Genomic DNA, 22,688 nt, shown 5'->3' with positions numbered 1-22,688 from the left:
GTAGAATATAGAGCTTTTCATCTGTGCAATTATCCCACTGATTCTAATTTCAGTGAGTTCTGTGGTGATCAAAAGTGTGTTTGTTCAGGTGGTTTGTGTGGAATCAGTTGTTGGCCCAGTCCATTTCCCAGTGGCAAAATGACCTGAAGAACAGCTCTGTAAAAGCTTGAAAGCTTGTCTCTCTCAGAAATAGACATTGGTCCAATAAGATATCATCTCACCCACCTTGTCTCTCTGTATCACAACTAGCAGTCTCCAGCAGTCCACAAAAGGGTTCAGGACGAAACAGATAGACCCCAAATTGTCCTTTCAGCCCTAAATGTTAACCATCCTTGTTAGGACTGAAGTGTATGGCTGGGCAGCGTGCGGTAGCATGTGTTGCTACTGCCCATGCTCTGCAAGTTCTGTAGATAATGGATTTTAATTTCTGAAAGGGTCCATCTTGTACCCTAACAACTTTGCTTTAAAAAGCTCTGTAGAATGAAGGAAAATCAAATGTGACAGATTAATAAAAAATAACCAAGCTTACAAGAAACTGAAAAAACACTGAAGTAGTGGAAATATTTCTAAGGGGCAGCCATTTGACCAGGAAGAAGGCATTACTAATCTAAGAACTGACTATAGACATGAGATTTCACCTCAGGTATTTAACAGACAACCCAAACAAGACAAGACTATTGACCCTGGTGACTAGTTATCACATACCCACCAGCCATACAGAGTAATAGCCTAAAAAAACCTGTGATCAGTGTAAACAGCATGAACCTTTGATTCGGGCTGTTATTAGAACATCAACTTTTTGACATTTGAGGACTAGTGTTCTACTGAACTGTACATAAGGATTAGAGTCTATGGGACCATTGGATTCTATACCTGGCTTTGCCCTCTATAGAGGATAACAATACTGAACATACCTTGGAGGCAGTGTGAGATTTATACAGCTAAAGTTGTAAAGCACAGTATAAAATATTAATAATATTACAATCATATAGGCTACTGGCAGCTGCTCCCAAAGACAAGACTGAAGGCAAGATGTTGCACCCAGTTACCTATCTGCAAAGTCAATGGATCTCTGATTATGTAATATGGTAAATCTTGTTAAGACCAAGGACTTCTACCTGCAAAGAGCTCCTCTAATGTGAATTAAGAAGCACAAGCTAAATACATTTTCATTGTGAACACATTTACAGTGAATATTCCCATCCTTGCTATAGGTCTGATGGCTATCAGTACTAAGAATATCATTTGCATTTACCATAGAGCTGATAACAATAATTCTTTGTTTTGTACCAAGTTAAGAGTAACAAGGTAACATATCTGAGGAATAAAAAAGGGTGAAATAAATTGTGTGAAATGCCAAAAATCTCAGCCTTCACTATTGGTAATAATTGGTATAACCACAATTTATTTTGTTCTGAAAGGAACAAACAGGAAAGTTTATATAAGTAATATATTTTGGGAAGATATCTGTATATTTCATGTGTGTCATTTGAGGCAAAGTTGCTATGGCAACAAGCTCATTAAAACATTCCTCTTGGAAGAGCTAACTTGCATTCAGAGTGTTAGAAAGATGTCATTTATAATGGGGCTTAATGCAGTTAAGAGTCAGTAGACTTACAAATACTTTAAATTAGCAATTTTTCTTTCAAGTAAGTGAGAATGCACTGTACAGTTGCAACATACAACTGTGTAAAACCTGGCTTTTACCTTGGTCATCCATCATCTGGAGCTGTTAAAACCACCACCACTTTCCTGGTCTCTCTGGCCTATCGTGTGGAAGTCAGCCTACTCCTCTCTTCCCTGTGCCACACATCTCTAGTCAGTGACCTATTCTTGCCACTTTCTCTAAGATCCACACTTGTTTCTCTGCCTAGGCAGATAACACACTCATCCTGGCCTTTTTTGATTAATCTCCTCTTTTGATTAATCATCTCCTCTTTAAAAGCAACAAAGAATCCTGTGGCACCTTATAGACTAACAGATGTTTTGCAGCATGAGCTTTCGTGGGTGAATACCCACTTCTTCGGATGACATCTCCTCTTTGAAACCCACATCGGCTGCCCTTCTCTCAAACCATACAGTCTATAAAGTTGTACTGCTATTAGTATCAATTACCTTGCCACTCATTCTTACCATTTCTTTCTCACCTACAGCCCTTCACCGATTCCCTCGATTCCTGCTAATCAAGCTCAAGCGTCTTGTGCTCACCTTCAAGGCGCTTCACAACTTGCTCCACTCTACTTACCCATTCTTATCCCATGACCTTCTGCCTCTCTACTCCGCCAATGAAGCTAGCCTTTTTTTTCACCCTTTCACCTACTTCTCCCATGAATGGTCAATGCTTTCTTCCATGCCATCTTCTATCAAACTGCTCCTGCCTCTCCTATGTGGCCACTTTTAAAGGGTTCCCCCTAATCTTCCCCCCTCCCTCCACTGGCCACCACAGGACAACTAACATTCACAACTAATATCTGAATCCTCAGGAATGAACATCTGTTCAGATGCAATGCTAACTTCAGGCTCCAGCTGCCATTGATACCAGATTTGTCATATTCATAATGCCAAGAAGTGGCTATTCAGTGACTGAAATATATTAATGCATATTTGGATTTCATTTTTTTAGAATATATGATTTAATAACTTTAATTGACAGCAATGATGCATGAGTACAATACATTTTGGAAGTGGCTTTGGGTTTTATAACAAGTAGAGATAATTGTAAATGAAAAATGAAAGAAAACTGCATAGCTTAGTAAATGAGTCATTAACCTTTCAACTCCAGAACTACAGATGAATCCTGACGAGAGTGACTGAAACAGTTCTAATGGCTATTAAAGACTGTAATAAAATTAATTTAATAGTTTTAGATTGATTTATTTTAGTTTCCTTTTAAATTCTTTCAAACTTGGCCTCCATCTTACAAGGACATAGCCACCTGACAATGAACCCATTTGTTACTTACACATCATCAGAAAGGTTTAATCTATTTTTCCCTTAAAGAATAGACTTTTCACCTCAGTGCCTTTCACTGAACTAAAAAACTAAGGTCACATGTCCTATAGCCATCTGATCACTAAGTCTACAACTTTATATACTAAAACAAAAATAGCAGAAAGGGTGTTTTTTCCACCTTTTTCATTTTTCGTCAATATATCACTGTGGCGAGAAATAAAATCTAAATATCATTGTCATTACTGGCTTTGATCCTCACATTTCTTAACGCTTCAGTCAAATTTGGATAATATTTGAAAGAACCAAAACCCATATTCATTTTAATTAATGCATGTTTAGGTCAGCTCTTTAAAAACTCATTGCAATTTGAATTCAGATATGTAGAGATTAAGATTAAATTTGCACTGTCTACATTATACTTGGATCAAAGGATGCTAAGTTGCTTTAAAACATCAAATATGATCTGGAAGAGTAATAGAAAAATCTAAGCACTGCCACCTGCAAATGATAGGTTATGTACATATGTCTTACCATATTGTGTGTTAGGATATTTTACTGATTATATTGTTACTAAGGAGAAAAGTTAAATTGCAAAATGTGTTATGTGAGAACCATCGATAAGAAGCATAGATAATTCTGATTAAAAATTGCACACCAAAAAGTTTTCTTCTCAGACATATCCAAATCTATTCTTCGTATTATGGAAAAAGCTGCACTATTATAACAGATTCCTAATGAATACATACAAAGAACCTTCCTTAAAACCTTGTTTTACCTATAGCTAGAAATAATAGTGGGGAAATAGGTCATTATAAGCACTGGAAGTAACTTGAGGATTTAAAGCCAAGTGTTCTGAACGATGAAATTATCTAGCTTTCTCCAATTCATCTAGCACACAGAAAGGACAGGTCTGCACAAATTTGCACAGATTTATGGATTGCCCCCTCAAAGTTATCAACTGTAATTTTCTAGTGGCAAATAGTTCTCTAAATGTTTCCATACTTGTTTACTGAATATGTAATTACTCACAGGTCTTATGAATTGTCCTTTATTGGTAAAGGGGAGAAATAATTAAATCAAATTGTCTTCACCATTTCAGAATGTCACTGTATCTACTTCTTATAGATGGTACAATGCTTTCTGGATTTTAGCGTGTTTGCTTGCTGGGTGCTGGCACAGCTACAGAGAAGTGTACTTGGAGCCACTGCAATTTACAAATTTTGAAATCAAAAGAGAATCATTAGCTAGAGAGTTAAATGGCACATGACTTTTTTTCCTTTTGCAAATAACAGTTAGCATTCTCTATTGCTGTGTTGAAATCATCTCACTTACTCCTTCATCCCTACCTCCGGTCATTCCCCCACCCCATGCCCTTTTCTAGCAGTCTATATAATTGTAATAACTTTAAAGAACTGGTTTTCTTAATCGCACTCATCAGATGCTACTTTTTCTTTTTCCTGTAAACCAGCCTGTTACTTTTATTTCTGAGTTCCACTTGCCCCAAACTCTGCATCTCCTTAAACTGTGTCCAACACTTTAAAGGCATTAGCAGGAGGTTAGCATTTGCTTGCATTAGGAATCCTTACTACTGATATGCTGAGGCTTTCAATATAATACTTAGAAGTGAATTGAAGATTTTTGGATGTCAAGATGTAAATATCTCATCCCTAAATGTATTGCAGAAACAACTCGTATTGACAGCAGCTCTCATAATAAAGCACAACGTATGGAAAAAAACACTGAAGTCTGCATATGGTTTAAATATTGAAGATTGATATAATGGAGAGAACACACTGTTCGAAAGATAAATTTTTTATAGCATTTGATAGAATCCCATATCAGCTTTTCCATTTTTTTGCCCAAGAATTGATGTCAGGTTAACTGGCCTATAATGACCTTGGTCATCTGCTTGCTCTTTTAGAATATCTGCACTCCAGTTGTCTGGAATTTCTGTGGTATTCCAAGAGTTATTAAAAATGAATATAAGCAGGCCAGAGATCTCCTCAGCCAACTCTTTTAGCATTGTTGGGTGCAAATGACATGGGCTTTCTGATTTAAAAATGTTTATCTTTAATGTTTTTTTCACATCCTTCTTGATTACTAGTAGCCTGAAAAGTACTGCATCATTCTCCTATGGTCCAAGCACACACCCCACTTCTTGCCAAATACAGAATATTTATGGAATGTTTCTGCCTTTTCTGTAACATTCTTTAAAACAATTACCAGCTCCTTTTCATATTGGGCCTATATCAGTTCTAGGGCTTCTTTTTTTTTTCCTTAATACGTTTAAACTGCTTTTTGTCCTTAGCCCTGCCAGCCATGGATTTTTCCCTAATGTCTTCAGCGTCCGTTACCAATTTTCTATACTTCCCAAACTTTTAATTTATTTCCCACTTTTTCCCACTGTTATACATTTCTTTTCTGTTTCTAATTGTCGCCTTCACTTTGCCACTGAACAAGGATGGGCTTTTAGCCAACGCTGTACTCGCTCCTGATTTTGGAACCATGGCTGTTCTAATAAACTCTTCTTAAAAACCTCTCAATTTCCGTGTCTAAAAACTTTTCCTCAGTTGATTTTGCTCAATTTTCTTCAGCTTTCTGATATTAGCCCTCTTGAAAGTGAGTGAGAGAGAGAGAGAGAGACGGTCCTCTTTTTGCCCATACTGAATGTAAATCAGGTGATGATTACTGGGTTCTAATCCAATGATTAATTCATCTTTAGCCATCATAATCAGGTCCAAAATGCATTTACCTTGTGTCAGGTCTAATACCTTTCATTTTAGAAAAAATAATCTATAATTTTTAGAAACTCTTTTGAGGTTTTACTACTAGCTGCATGGCACCTCCTGAATAGGTCTCTCGAACGTTTCCTTTCCACACATTACAGATAGGTGCTTATGGAATAACTTAGCCTATTTTCTAGTGAGATTCGGATGTCTATAACAGCCCCCCACCAGTACCCTTTCCTGGCCTTTGTTAGCACATTGATCCATCTTCATTCAAGATTCTGAAGTTCAGGTTTTATTGATAACTCTAAAATAAGTAAGGATGTCTTTAGAAAGCAATCCCCTTCCCCTCCTGCTCTCCCCTTACCCAGACTGTTCTTCCTGAATAGCTTATAACTAGAGATTTTGACATTCCAGTTACATGACTCATCCCACCAGGTTTCAGCAATGCCAGATACACCTCATTTCTTCCAACCACAGAAAAATTCCAATCCCTCTTCTTGTCACTCATACTCCTAGCATTTGTATATATGCAAATGATTAGGGGGCTGGAGCACATGATTTATGAGGAGAGGCTGAGGGAACTGTTTAGCCTGCAGAAGAGAAGAATGTGGGGGGGATTTGATAGCTGCTTTCAACTACCTGAAAGGGGGTTCCAAAGAGGATGGATCTAGACTGTTCTCAGTGGTAGAAGATGACAGAACAAGGAGTAATGGTCTCAAGTTGCAAAGGGGGAGGTTTAGGTTGGACATTAGGAAAAACTTTTTCACTAGTAGGGTGGTGAAGAACTGGAATGGATTACCTAGGGAGGTGGTGGAATCTCCTTCCTTAGAGGTTTTTAAGGTCAGGCTTGACAAAGCCCTGGCTGGGATGATTTAGTTGGGTTTGGTCCTGCTTTGAGCAGGGGGTTGGACTAGATAACCTCCTGAGGTCCCTTCCAACCCTGAGATTCTATGATTCTAACTGAAAAAAAAAAATCTTCTCTTAACACTCTTTGCCACATCAGATTAATTTGTTGTGAAACACTGAGTTTGAATCTGTACTGCATTTGCCTCCTTAGCACCCTCCCCTGGAGCCACTAATTTACTGCCCTCCTGGCTGTTCCAGTTTGCCTGCAGCCGAAAGATTCCCCCCCCACACACACACACACAGAGCAATGCGAAATAATAGATATTTGTACAGCCCCCTCTCCCACTAGAACATGGCCCAATCTTCCACAAAACTAAAACCTTCATCTTCACTAAAATCATACAGCCAATACGTCACTTCCAGTATTTTCTGCCTACTCTCACACATAGGAGTGGAAAGATCTCCAAGAATATAATTTGAACTGTCCTTATCTTAGTCTCTTTTCCATCTGATGCTGTGGCATATGAGCCAATGTGAAGACTTGCCAGGTGACTTCATAATCACATAATTTATAATTCATATAATGTACCATTTTGTCTATACCCCATACATTCTGGTTTGTAACAAGGATGGACGGATGCCACTTTTTCCCTTCAAACTACCACCACCCATATTATTTCTTCTGTTTAACAAAACAAAAAAAATAGGGTCCAAAATGGTAACACAAGTAGCTTGTCAAAGTTTGAGGCCAGACAGTTTTTCTTTTTCCTGTCAGGAGAAATGGATGAGAGGGTGAGGTTTCTTTGTACATGACAGGATTGCATCAAAAAATGTAAAAAGTCCAGTTTCCTTGAACACAGGAGGAATTGCACAACTAGAGCTTGTTTCTTTGCTCACACTGTCAATCCCCTAACTCCTTTCAGGCAGCCCTCAGTTCAGAAGCACTCTCTCTAGACTTTTCTCAAGATCATACACTCAGTAATTCAGATTACGTCTGGAGCGGTCTTTTCTCTGCTCCTCTGGTGCGTTTGCTGTTTCTCTCACACACAGACACATGTATATCCACTAAACAATACCCAGTGAAATTCTCCATTTCCCATGAAGTTCTAATTCTTGAGCAGATTCACATGTGCTGTGATATGGGTGATGACGATGTCCCTGTCATTTGTTTTGAGGCCCCCTTTTGTTTCTTAAATTTATCCCAAATGAAGGGTAGCTGTTACAATACGAGGTTTAACCCAATCTAACAATATTTTCAATGGGAAGCAAAAACAATATAAACCTTCTACCCCTTAATACGACCGATTGTCTTCAGTGGAACTACTCACATGCTTAACTTTAAGCATGTGCTTAATTTCTTCACTGAATCAGGACCTCAACTCCGAGAAAGGATTGTGCTGTAGAGTTTGCACATGAAACCACTGGTGGGGAAGGAATATTAAGTGTCAATTATCAGGAAACAATGGGGTTACTCACGTGCTCATCTGTAAGCACATGCTCATGTGCTTTGTTGGATGGAGGCCTCTGAGCATTCCTTCTGCCGAATCACCACTCTGAGCTAGAAAACTGAGCAAACCCACAGTTGAATCCAGATCTCATATAGTATCTACCATCTTTCCAACCCATTAATTGATTTCACTAAAACTTTAAAAATAAAGATTTTAAGTAAGAGAGATATAGATGGTTCCACTAGAAGGAAGGAAGTTTGCAGTAAGATACCAGAGAGATTTCAGAACAGGGTATGTTAAAATGAGACAGAAGGGTTGATATTGTGTATTATCTGAACCCTGGTGGTCTTACAGCAGGTACATTTTTAAAGTCCTATTTTGAGAAAAAAAAATACATGCACGCATGTTGTTACTGGCTAATGAGATTTGTAGCATGCATCACACTCATTGCTTTCAAAGTACACCACTTCAACGTTTCTGCTGTTCACAAGGCTCTGTGAAAATGAAAGTTATGGCATACTTTCACAACTAAAAAAACAAAACCAGATCAGTTTTCATCCCCTTTACATTTCTGCAAAGTATTACCAATGTTGAAATTAGTCATCAAGAAAACTGAAAATATCAGCATTATTAAACAAAGAACCTTTGCACTTTGCTTCTGGCAGTGACAACACCGAACCACAGCAACATTTAGAATTCATAATTTGCTATTTTTCACCTTCACCGTTTTCTTGGGACAATTTTTAGAAGACCCATCAGCTTATTGGAACTAGAGAACTTGGAAAGCTCAGCATATCACAATAAATTGTATCCCTCCAACTACCCAAAATCAATTACAAGGATTAGATTACAACACAAACCTTTGTTCTGAAAAAAATATATACACATTCACAAAAGATGAACCTTTTATGATGTAACTAGTTTTGTTAAAGAGCAACCATTTCCACTGCAAAGAGTGCACATACATTCTTCCCCAAACCCCAAAAGCAAGTACTATATGCAAAGCCCACATTCTTTGTATTTCTCAAAAGCTAAGTAGAATTATACCGATTTAAGAGAGACAAAGCATAACCCTGGATTCTATTCTCTTCACTTTTCTGACAGAAAGCTGTTAATAGGGGAGTGCTGACAAGAAAGCCAATTGTCCTCCTGTGTGATTTCAGTAATAAAAGTTTGGAAAACTCACTTGGTATTATTAAAACATTATTGCACTATCACTGACAATAATATTTTTTTCCACAAAAAGGTGGGAGTCTCTATAGGGAAGGGCAGCTATAAACCTTCAAAATTGTTTGCCAGCCAGAAAATATTCTTTATGCTAACTCTAGAAGAAGTCAGATGCATATTGAAAATTTCCTTGGACCCTGTAAGGATTTATACCCATCATACTAACATGACACTCAGGACAGTACCACTGAGACTCTCATTAGCAATGGATCACTCATGAATTCATTTATTATCCTATTCGTTTCCAGAGAAACTCCTCTAAGGAGGTCAAAGTATTTCCAGACAAGAAAGCCAGAGACTTAATTTCATAGATTTCAAGGCCAGAAGGGACCATTGTGATCATCTAATCTTACCTACTACATAACACAGACCATAGAATGTCACCAAAATAAACTTTTCACCACCACTTGTAAGAAGCAATACTAATAATTGCCATAGGAGGGGAAAAGTGTGGTCAGTCAGATATCAATATGCAGTAACTGTTGGTAAAATAAGCCATTTTTTTAAAAACGTAGACTACCCTGTTCCTTTCATACCTGCTCTTGTGCTCCTTCCCAAACAAAATAATCCTATAATTTTAACCTCTCCCTGCATTACCCTTTTCTCTCTCCTTATTTCCATTCTCTATGCCATTTGTGTCTGTAGTATTGCAATCACAAATGAATGCAGTACTCAGAGTGAGACTAGACCAGCAGAGGTCTTTGTCCTGCTAGAAGCTCTGCATGAGTGGACTCTTGAAGCCATGCAGTAGCTAACTGAAGTTAATAGGGCTTTGCTCAGGTGCAAGGGCTCATGACAAGATCAGAATGTTAGGAGTGTGTGTTCTGCCTTTTGGATCAAATTTTGAGGAGTGCTGAGCAGACACAAGTACAACTGCACTATACCAATATTGAGAGTAGAAAGACTGTGGCAAATGTGTACTTTTAACATGCCTTCTATGCTACATAAATACTCAGTAGCTCTCCAACTGGATGTGACCATTTTGCCATTTTACATGAACAAAGAGACAACTCAATGAACGTAAAAGGCAATATTTAAAGCGAATAAAAGGAAATGATGTTTACATAACGCATAATTAGCCACTGGAGTTCATATCAGTAAGACTAGCATACTTACAAGGACATGGAGGTCCAATACTCATGCTTCAAAGAAATAGCTGGAGGGGTTTAAAAAAAGAAAACAACAAAAAAATAAAAAACAAAACAGTTTCCCCATGGAACAGCCCTATACTATTACTGCACTGTGGAAACAGTATACCATCTTCAGAAAGCTTGGCTACTTCCGGACTAGACCAACCATTGATCTGTTACAGGTCTGACAATTCCCATGATTCACATGAATAAAGCTGTATGAGAATAAGCTATCTGTGGTCCCTCCCAGCATGTTTTACTCATTATTATTCCTTTTTAAATACCTAAAACCGAGAACCCAAGGTAATTTACAAATTTGACACAGGAATAACATCAAGATTATACAGAATAAAGATTATATTAATTACCTATTAAGCACTTATGTTATCTAAAGGGTTTTTATTATGAATTTTCTATGCTTCTCAAATTGATGATCACATATTTAATATTCTTGATATTATAAAAAAAATTCTCACTGCTTGTCTTCTGTGGGAATTAATATAAAAATGCAACAGGATAACCCTTGTAAATATATTACAACACTACAGTGACACTATACTGAGATGATGAGGCAGATTCTTGGCTGGTTTAAATCAGCATATTTCTACTGAAGACAATGACTATGCTAATTTACATCAGTTGATACAGTCTAAGGTTTTGGAGTACTACAACAGAATATTAAAAAACAAAATATGTATATTAAGTAAAGGGAAGCATATAGCAATTATTTCACTGAAAATCAGCACCCTATAAATGGCTCCTGGAATATCCAGCAACTATCAAAATGGTAACAATTCTTTATGAGATGTATTTCCAGTTAGAATTTACTTGCGGTAAAAGGTGCTCTGAATATTGAGATGCACATTCTGTATTTGCACATTAATTCTGAATTTCACTCAGCTTGGTGACAACCATCTGTTTGGCGCTCACTTCTTACTGCCCCAAGAGCAGTCAAAATTAAAATAGTGACAAGAAGAATTTCTACATGGAAAAGAAAACATTGATAGGGTAACAAATTGTAAAGGCTAGAAATTTTGAGTACACCAACTATTTAACATGTGGGAAAGAAATAAAAAAGGAAAAAAACAGATTTAAGTAAAACTCTCCTGGTAGCCTTACTGGATATGAAGGTAACAACTCTAAAAATGGAGAAGCAGCAGACTAGCAAACACCAATTCTCAAGAGCAGTATAATCTACAGAGTAAGTGGGTAGCATTATGCACAGGGAGGTTAGTCACAGCTCTTCCAATACCAGAAAAAAATGTAATGGACATAGTTCAGTATATCTGAGCAAGTGCAGGAGAAGCAGGCGATTCAGGTAAGGCTGTACGTGCACTCTGACCTGAATAACTTGCTCCAGTCTGAAGAAATGTAATAATGGGCCATTTGGGTCAGGGCATGAGATTTTGTCTACTCAAAAAAAGTGCTAATAGCTTTGTTCTACTTAATGGTATCTTTTATGCTGCTCTCTATACACCAAGGTTATATATATTTTCACACACACACACACACACACACACACACACCTCTCATACATTCTGACAGAAATGGCATACAGCAGTGCTAGACTGTTAAGTTACTTCAGTTTGTATCATGACCTCGGAAACCCTGGGTCTGTTGAATACCCCCTCTCCCTCAGATTTAGCCTTCCATCGTTTTAATAAAAGCATGAGGACATATTGATCTGAAAAGTGGTAAGCATGGCACAGTGATTAGTTTTCATTTTTGTGGTTTTGACTTCTTCTGTATCTCTTGTACATTGTAAAGTTTCATGATTTTAAATATGTCACATTTTTTGTTTATTATTCTTACTGTGATCTACTAAATGCGGGAGTAAACTGTTTGGTTTAAAATATTGGCCACAAACAGAATTCAATCCAGAGTTTGATTTTTCACCCTCCCTCCCAAATCATTTTCATCTGCCTACCCACAATCACCTTTCCATCTCTAAGTTCAAATATAGCTATGCACAGGTAATTCTCACCTTTTTATTACAAAAATAAATAATGAGGCTTCCTCCCTGTATATATATTTCTCAGTCACATAGCTATTGTAGATTATTTGATCATGTCCCTGACCCCTCATCGTTCCTTTTTTTCCCTACTAGGTCAAAGTCGCTACCACACAGCCTGATACACTACATTCTCATTAAGCTTGTTTTCAGGTGAGCTCAAACCTTGTCAGTGCCTGTACATACAGTGATAAAACCTAGAGATGTTCACAGCCAAAAGGTACTTTAGAAGGTTCTCTAATCTGAAAATTGATACAATACATATCACATTGTGGGATTCTAATTTACTGAATTGCAATGCCTTCCAGATCACATTTGCTAAGTTTGCAAGTGAAAGATTTTTTTTTTTTAAATTAAACTACCAGTTCTACAAACTCAACCTGGAATCTGAGAGCCAAGCTAGATTCTTTCTGAATTGTCTATCATCAGCACAAGAGATTCTGCAAGCCAAACACTGCCCCTAATTACATTTATACTACCCCATAGTCTTCATATTCTGACCTCTGGAAAATCTGAAGAAAAATAATTACAGATTTGGACAAATGCAATGGGAGGACTATATTTGAAATGAATGGGATTCGTAAGTATATTGAAAATAGATGTTTGTAACTACATCTTTTTTTCTGCGTGAACAGGAAAATAATCCAGTCTACTCTCCCACAGACATGTTAGTTCCACAGAAGTGCCATTAGTAAACTTTTATTTTATCATTTTTTAAGCAAAGCAGATTTGGTTGCAAATATCCACAGAGTTTATCTGTTGCACGAGAAGGTGCCATATTTATTTACATAGTCATTTTTCAGCCCAAGACTACATTTTGGACCTGATTCAAAGTCCACTGAAATCAACAGAAGCCTTTCCATTGTATTCAGGGGGTTTGGATCAGGCCACTAAAATAAGGGGTGCAAAAATATTTGCATAGTTCAAGCTGTGAGGAGTCTCCCTCCTCCAAACCGAATCCTCATTATTTTCACTTAACCCGCAATGAAAGCAGAAAGTGAGGTGAATTTACTGAATATGAATGTAAAAGCCATCCCGCCCTTACATTTCATATTCTAAATATAATGAATTCTGTTTCCTTTAATGTAGTTTAACAATTTTTCAAAAATGATTTTTCTTAAATGTCAACAATATTGACACTCACTTTTTCACATTTCCGACCTTTTTAAGTTAGCAGGCTATGTTTCAATCAAAGCACTATCAAAATCATAATTTTTCATTTACCAAAAAATGGTTTTAAGAAATAAAATTAAGTTTTGATAAATGAAAAATTCCAATTATTTTGATAAAAAACACAATTTAACATAGCAATATTTGAGAAAAGGATTGTTTTTAAACCAGCCCTATCTCTGAGATAGTACTAACCCATTGCCTGAATACAAGGGTGACTTTTCTACTGTATCTGCTGTCTTTTGGATGATATAATGAACAAAAGGTGTCCTGGTTAAGTTGTAATTTCAAGATTTCCTATAAAATGTCACGTAAATATTCCATAATTCCCATTTATTTTTACACAAATACCAACATTGTTCATATAAATTGGGCATTTGCACACACAGTTGTGTGTCTAACTAGCCATGTGCTCACAAAACAATTCTTTTCCCCTGCAATCACAGTATTTGCATGTATGAATGAGGTATTCTTTGAAAATCTGACTCATTCTGTGAAGTGGTTTGGGATACTTCGCGATAGACACACATTGCTGTAAGACTTAATGGTAAGTATTTTCACAACGTGGACAATCTGATGACATTAGTTAAAAAAAAGAGTATTTTCAAGAAAGAATGGACACGTTAGTAGTTTGATACTTCCAAAGTTTTAAAATTACTCCTAAAAACTACATTTGACCATATGTAATGGCTAAGTAAATGTGTGAACAAAAGTGCCCCCCCCCAAAAAAGAGTATGTCATGTTCAGAGAGGTATCAACATTTCTCTGATATTATCACTGTATTCTTTAAAGACAGGTTTTCAAATGTTCTAGTCTAGGAAATGATAAATTAACATTATTCACTTAAAAGTATATTATATGTACAAGTGCATAAGGATTTTTAAGTGTACTTTGTTCTACTGCCAAATCTGTTTTGGTGTATTATTTTATTTTTTGCGGTCAACAGTATATTCTCCCTTTCTGAAAGAAAGCTGCATAAGAAAAGCACTGCATTTGCAGAGGATAACATCTACATTTTGCTCTTGCATGTTCACCTTCCCCTCCCCAGGACTCCACCCCAAAATTATACATACATATATCTATACACACCCCTACATATCCCAAAAGGAACAAAGCTATAGCTTCTCATTCTGAAAGTTTTCTTTGTTCATTTCAAGAAGAAAGAGTGAAGAGCTTATGAATTGCCATTACATAAAAACTCAGTGGTGGTGGAATCCTCAAGGAATTATACATATTCTTATTTCTAAAGTTAAGCTTTATTTCAATAGCACCTGTCCTGTTATACTAAAAAGGTAAGACATTCAATTCAGTGTCATATACAAAAGTTAGGAAGGGATATCCTATTGATATAGGAATAAAAACAAGACATAGTCCACCGTACCTTGATCTTACCAGAAGAAATATGTACACTCTTATTTCTAAAGCATTTATACTGTATTTCAACAGTATGCAGTTCTGCTGGAAGGTCAAGTCATTCAAGATGAAGCAGTGTGTGAAAAGTTATTTAGGGACATCCAACTGATAATAAGAAAACATTATAAAAGGTATTATATACAGTAGCTGGACCTTTTGTTGTAGTAAGATCCATTTCCCCTGCCCCCCCACACCACACTCACACAAGAAGAGTGAGTTCTATTATAGTTTAACCAAATAATGATGACAGCTCAAAGCACCCTACCCAAAGACCCAATAGTTCCGAAGAAGCAACTCTTTCTATTAATTGGATAGGCCTAATGACTGCAGAAACAAATATTGGTTGCTGTTTAAATCCTGCTATCTGAGAGATGTATTTTTCGGCTAAGGTCAGATGACCGATTGACAGAATCACTTCAGCACAACAGAGGTCACAAACAAAATAAATGAAATTGGAATTAGTCTTTGTATTTACATATAGGTAATTATGTTATATATTATATAATTTAGAAGTGCAATAGGAGTCCCTGGTGTTTTACAAGCATCTAGGAAGACAAACTTCCTGCTGTGAGCATCTTTCAATCTAAAAATCACACAGATAATATAGTGAACAACAGACCACTGGCTGCAAATTTTATGGCCTATTATAATTTTCTTCGCATCACTAAGTGCCCTGTGCAATTCCCATTAAATTTAAAAGACTCCCATTGACTTTAATTGGAATTGCATTCATTGGTGCACAATCCTGCATCAAAAACCTACTGGCACTGATAGCTGCATCCATTTATAGTTGTCCCAATACAGGATTAGGGTCTTCCACCAGTGTAAACCAAGAGTACATCCACTGAAGTCAAGTACCCATGTAATTCCATTGACTGGTTTAAAAGAACTCAGAATTAGACCTCTGGTTATCTCACTTTGCTAAATATATTTAAAAAAAAAAAAGAAAGTTTTGCATTTGCAGGATACCAAAAAGTACAAAGTAACTTTCATCTGTATTGTTGACAACTGAATCAATTTCAATAGATGGAACTTAAGAGCAAAGAAACAATTGCATAGTTACATTGAATGAATGTTACATTGGTAGGCTGGGCTATGTACAGTCATTTAAAAATCGTACTGGATTTTTCAACATAATTAGGTGCTAATTACAAAACAAAGTAAGGAGAGATTTCATTCCGAAAACCTTATTTTTTATTTCATTTGGGAAAGTGATAATACAGAATAATATCTGAAATCACACAATTTAAGTGAAAAAAGATAACAGAGCACTGTATGTACAGTAACAAATGTAACTTACTACTGTCTAAAATTTTAATACTTACACATATTATAACTTTCATTTGTAGCATCCCAAATAAAAAAATATATAATCACAGCCCAAATAAACATGTAGCTGCTGCTAAATTTGCATGTGGAAATGCTGAAAAACCCTATAAGTTTTCAATATACATTGAAAATAATTTAAGAGAAGAGGATGCATTTTAACCTTCATTCTGTAAAGGCTTGTACACATGCTACTAGTCCCAAAATTTCTAGGAGGTCTACTCCTGTGAGTAAATGTAAGTATCTATGTAAATTTTAGCAGGATCAGTACCTTAATCTGGAGCAGGAATAGCTTTAAACCTCTAAGGAATTAGGAACAGGTTTGGAGGAAAACAAAATTTCTCTACTATATTTTGTTGTTAAGACTTTTGCCTTTTATAATTTCTTTTTTGACAGATTTTTTCCCCTTCATTAAAACAATGAAAACCTATTTGCTTAGCGCAAATGAGGACATGGGTAGTAGATGATATGCATGTTAATTAGCCTATGAACAAGACTTCACACACACTTCCCTGATTGTTTTGAAAATGGCAGTATTTTGCACATGTAATTGCATACTCAGCTGGGAGCACACATGCATTTTACCTACTGCCAATTGCACTAGTGAATAAAAATGTTCTTATGGAAATCTTTCACTCATTTTCATTTGCAACTGCATCATTAAGGCATTTCTTTTTTATTAAAACTGTTGTCCTAAATACCCTTCTATTTTCTCCCTTCTAGATAACTTTGCTTCTCTAATGAAAAATAAATTTCTTAGGAGCACACCAAGCTTTCTGTAAAACTGTTTTTCACAGTAAACAACTGGGAAATGTCACCATGACCTTGTAACCATTGCCTTTGTGGGTACAGTAGTGCTCTATATATTAATAGAGATATAGAAATTTAAGTATGACAACAGGCGCCTCTATATTAAAGCACTGAAACAGCTTTATTTGAATTTGCCTGTCTTAAAACCACTGAGAATACTTTACACTGGATTGACAAGGAGCAGCTCCATTTGGCAGAGTAGTTTTTGCATGTTCTACTTAAAACAGCAAAGTATTAATAAGGAGATTGAGTCAAGCTTAAAAAACACATTCGCTATGACTATTTGCAGATAGTTTCGAAGCAGAAATCATCTGACTCTTAAACCTGACAATTACATGCTAAGGTACATTTAAATGTATTGCCAAACTTTAAATGTGGTCAAGAGACGTTAGGGAAAAACAAAAACAGTAAATTCCCTTGTACGTGGATTCAAGAGATTTCTAGTGAGGTTTATGAATCTAGAAGGGAGTAGTTTCCATGATAACCCACCCTTCCTGCTTGTGTATCTCATCCCTTGGATCCAAAATAGCTTAAAAAAAACCAAGGGGAATACATACTTTTTAAACTAAAAATGGGGCAGGGGGAAGTAAATGTGTGCAATGGATTCAGTTATGTGGTAATTCATGAGTTTTAAGTAAACTGACATCTCATTATGGCATCTGTCTGATTCTGTAAAAATTCTGCTTTCATGTCTCACTGTGAGCAGAAAAAAAAAAAGTTGGGCACATGGGATTATGTGAGAATCCTGCAGTTGGGTTAGGGGAGACATGAAGATGACAAACATTTGTGGGGAGGACGTGAGGATGACATGTCCTCTTCACTACCCTTCATGAAATTTCATTGATGAAATCATTAAATACTGCTTTCTGAAACTACAGTACCATCTGACCATTCTGATACTCTTAACATAATTACCCACTTTTTCTGAAACTCTTCTGCCCATCTATGATATAGCAGGTAATGCAGGTACTGTACCCAGACTTGTCACCTGTTATCGGGCATTTTTCCAGCATTTATTGTAGTAGATCTGGCTTTATGGAGAACCTCAAGAGTGACTAGTTCCATGAAGAACAGGAGTACTTGTGGCGCCTTAGAAACTAACAACTTTATTTGAGCATAAGCTTTTGTGGGCTACAGCCCATTTCATCAGATGCATAGAATGGAACATACAGTAAGAAGATATTTATACATACAGAGAACATGAAAAGGTGGAAGTACCCATACCAACTGTAAGAGGCTAGTCAATTAAGAGAAGCTATTATCATGAACTTCCTTTAAAATGTTACACCTGAAAACAAAGCCAAAGCTAATGACATTTCTAAATTAATAAATGAACCTCTTCACCATAGAGCTTGTTTTCTTTTTCCTCCCAATGCTTTTCCATTCCTTTCTATTGTCCCCCATTCTTTTCTTTCCCCTAACTTCTCTCTCATCTCTAACCATTTATTATATAAAATAGAGCAGTAGTGACCTCATTTTGGCGTCAGAATAGATCAGATAAAATCCAGGATATTTATTTAGTTCCCTTTCGGTCAATACTGTGACTATTGCATTTCAAATTTGTGAGTTTGGATAAATTGCAACCCATCATGTTTGACAAACTTTAAACATTTAATATGGAAAACCAATTTCTGTATCGTCAGTGCTTTTTACAATATGTCCCAAACATTACCTGACATGAAAATGTAATACCATTTCCAGGTGTCGAACATTCTGAATCACTTATATTGAGAACATTTGACATTTTTAAACACTACGTCTTTTAAGTCTTAATTTGTACCACACTATGCTTTCATAAGACATGTCATGATGACTTACTTGATTTTAAGTGAAACTGATTTATCCCACTCTTTTGGATGGCATATTTTAGAATGATGTTGCCTTTTTAAAACTGGATTGATTCTAACTTAAGCCAACAGTCCATTTTGTGTATACTAACTTAATACAAACTATATAACAAAAACCAAACATTAAAACAAAAATTAAAATCAGAATCTTCTGTTCATGAATCAATTGTCAACTTCAACACTGAGCAGGGTACACCAGGTTAGATTCCAATACAGTTTCACAAAATGGTTAATAGCTAAGGTTTTTATTCACAAGATCACTGATGTATTCAGGCTACTGCTGTTGAAATGTACACCTCCACCTCAATATAACGCTGTCCTCAGGAGCCAAAAAAAAGTTACCACGTTATAGGTGAAACCGTGTTATATCGAACTTGCTTTGGTCCATCAGAGTGCGCAGCTCCTGCTCCCCCCCCCCCCGGCACACTGCTTTACCGCGTTATATCCGAATTCTTGTTCTATCAGGTCGCATTATATCAAGGTAGAGGTGTACTCAGACTATTTTGTGCAAATCTTGGAAAGTTCTTGAAGTTCTTCCAACAAACTGGCATTAGTGTGATCAAAATTCTTCATATACATTACTGCATCATAGAAAAACCATTTGTACCATTCATAAACTGAGCAGAGTCTCCTAGAGTCTCCTAGAACCTTTAGTGTTAGGCTATGCAGGCAGCATTATATTGAATGTCAACCTGTTTCTTGCACTACAGCCTGGCATCTTATGATGCCATGTTTTAATATATAAGTTTGTGATCCCACGGTGATACTTGTCTCTTTGCTAGCCAGTCAAGGAGGGTTGCTTTTCCAGCTTGTGGTGTGAACCATCCATTTAAATTTTTAATAGCCAGTCAATTTCCACTGACTTAACAGCTTTGGTAGTTCAATTATAGCAGAAATTTGTGCCTGAAATAGACTATCTAAAGCCATTTGTACTTTTTTAAATGAGTTTTAAACAGTCAGTAAACAAGTCAGTAGCCAATGTGTATGATGTAGAACACTCTAATGCATCATAGTTACATTTATAATAAAATCTAATTAATTCCTAGCAAATTGAATAGAACAATATGTAATGCTGTCTCATTTCTTTAGTTATGTAGTTTAGAGGCTAAAGAGCTAGAAAGCAATCTGATCTAGCGGGTTTTACGGTTTAACAATTCTTGATCTACAGAAACAACTTTTAGTCAAATCAACATAACACTCATGTGCTAAAAAAACACAAAGATGACCTAAATCCTACTTTTAAAAATATTTAATTCAAGCATCATATAGCAAAGCCAGTCTATTAATAGCATCAAATACTATCAGTATAAGGAACAGTTAAAATTAATTCCAGCCCAAGGGATTCTGTCGTCTTTCATCAAAGACTTCCTAAGACAGGAAAACAGTTGCTCTTTCAACTTCTTAATTATAGTGCCTTGGCTAAAAGGTTCTGTTTTCTTTATTACTTAGCTATGCAGTTTTATTTAGCCCCTCGTGAACCTCATACTATTTAAATAAAGTTCAGAAATCAAATGGATGGTAAAGTAGTGGAACTGAATAAAACGATCTCTGGAAATAGTTTTAGAAGCTTCTTTGAAAGGTAGAACCAATCAGCAGTTGCAAAAAAAAAAATACACCACTGACTAGCCTTATAAAACTACTCACAGAAAACCCTCAGCTAGGCTTACCATAGTGTGTGTGTGTGTGTGTGTGTGTGTGTGTGTGTGTGTGTGTGTGTGTGTGTGTGTGTGTGTGTGTGTGTGTGTGTGTGTGTGTGTGTGTGTGTACACACCCCTCTAACACTGAGTACATACTTCAATTTCTAACACCATATGGGATAGAAGCACCACAATACATGCCTGGTTGTTTGTTTGGGTTTTGTTTTGTTTTTTTATACTGAAGCAATAATTTAAAGTCAATATATAGCTGCCTTCATATAAAACACTGTCATTAGATCATTCAGTGATACATTCTCTCCCCATCCCCTCCTATCTGACATTGGTATAAGGTTTATTTATCTGTTTCTTATTAGACCAAGAGCCTGAGCATTATTAGTCAAAATGAGATGATCTTACTAGTCAAGATTCCATAATGCAGAATGATACATTTAATCATGCCCATGTGAACATCGATCGGGTTGAGTTACTGATCTCTGTGCATTTTGCTCTGTTTGCGCCCGGGAGAGGTCACAAAACTTCAGAGAGGCTCTAAAAAAGAAACCCGACGTTCTTGCTAGACAGTTCATCTAATCTTGGTTTATTCTTGCTTCTGTATGTTTTAGTTAGCTCATTAGTGCAATACCCTACTGAGGAGACGATAAAAAAAAAGAAGAAGTTGTGCTTAAAAGTGTATCACTGTTTGTATCTCAAGGTACTACAAGTGCCTGGGCTGCAAAGCTTCAATATACAATAGGGGGAGAAAGATGATGACCTATTGTTCCTGTGCATAGCCACAGCTTAAACTGTAGCATTCGCTCAGACGCTGGTAGCACACTAGGTACCTTCCCCGGAAGGCTCAGTCTGGATACAGGAAATCAGCCCCGAGAGAATTACAGCATGCGAGATGCTGCTTTGCAGCAGGTAAGGAAGTTACCGAAATACAAGTTGAGAACTGAAAGGTAGATTCGCAGACAGTGTACCCGTTAACAAGAAGAGACCGCAAAGGTTCGCGATGCATTGCAATAAGCAACACAGTCAGAGAGCATCTACTACAGTGAAATCTGATACTAACATCTGCAGAGTCTGTCACAGGCAGCTAAGTCAAATCATAGTCCGCTGTGCACGCAGGAAGATACTTTTCGTGCTGCATGCCTCTACCTGATCTTATTTTTGCTTTTGTACTAACAGCCCTAGAAGCAATGGCAGAGACAAATGTCCCATGCAGCTGAGCTGAGCTGCAGGAGGAAGTTTTAGACACTTCTCCAAATCATCTCAGAGGAAAATAAAGTGTTCTCCTTACCTCGATCGGCTCCCACCGCCAGCACCTTAGCAACAGGAAATAATCCTGAGATCGCTACTAAGGCTAAAAGAAACTCAGACATTGTTGTAGCCGGATTGAAGCGTCCTCCTCTGCCGGGGTTGCTTGGCTGCACACTCAGTAAATCAGCAGCAGCAGCAAGTCTGCAATCGAGCTGCGTAATTTACAAATGTCAATGAGAATTCGTCTGCTAAATGAGCCCAGGCTGCCTCCCTTCTCCCTGCTTTCAGCAGGATTGCGAGGTGTATGTGTGTGAGAGCAGCTTGTGTGTCTTGACTTTTCAATGCAGAGTACGTCTGATCTTACATCACGCAAGAGGGGCAGTGAGAGATGCCAGAGGATGGGAATTCACTGATTAATCACAGAATCTACCATACACCGCTTTGGTGTCCACATAAATCACCTCTATTACTTAGTAAGAGGCATTTAACACAACAGGAAAATACCACTGCAAATGGAAAACACTACAAATCACAATTATTCCTGTCTCCCTGAAAGGGAAGTAACTCTCAATATTCTGTTGGGATCTGAACATTTAGAAAGGGGAGGCTTCTGCATTGCATCCAACAACTAATCCTTCCTGCTCTTCCCCTAATGGCAAGCCGGGACTCAGATCATTCATAGCCTCTTTTCTAGAAGTAGCACGTTTTAGTTTTGTATCTAATAGAAGCAGCAGTCTCCTTGAACAGGATTAACAGGGAGCAAAGTAACTCAGTTCTACTCAAAAGGAAAATGGTCGCCTCAGCTAGAGAAAATAACAAAAATAAAATAATTTAAAAAAAAATCCAAACACAAACCTCAGGAGGACTTGAGTATCACACTAA

At 36.9% G+C, this 22,688-nt stretch overlaps 1 protein-coding gene across 1 annotated transcript in view; it reads right to left on the bottom strand.

The window, feature by feature from the left end:
• LRP1B (LDL receptor related protein 1B) overlaps positions 1-21,942 on the bottom strand; it is a 1,239,928-nt gene extending 1,217,986 nt beyond the window's left edge. Inside the window, exon 1 of the mRNA XM_039494476.1 lies at positions 21,847-21,942. Coding sequence (XP_039350410.1) covers positions 21,847-21,928 — 82 coding nt within the window. The 5' untranslated portion in view covers positions 21,929-21,942. The remainder of the gene's footprint in view (positions 1-21,846) is intronic.
• Positions 21,943-22,688: the final 746 nt, after the last annotated feature.

This window comes from Mauremys reevesii, linkage group 11 (assembly GCF_016161935.1).
Source record: "Mauremys reevesii isolate NIE-2019 linkage group 11, ASM1616193v1, whole genome shotgun sequence".
NCBI classification, from domain to species: Eukaryota; Metazoa; Chordata; order Testudines; family Geoemydidae; genus Mauremys; species Mauremys reevesii.
Note: the sequence above shows the minus strand (reverse complement) of the source record. Positions and strands in the feature narration are given on the sequence as shown.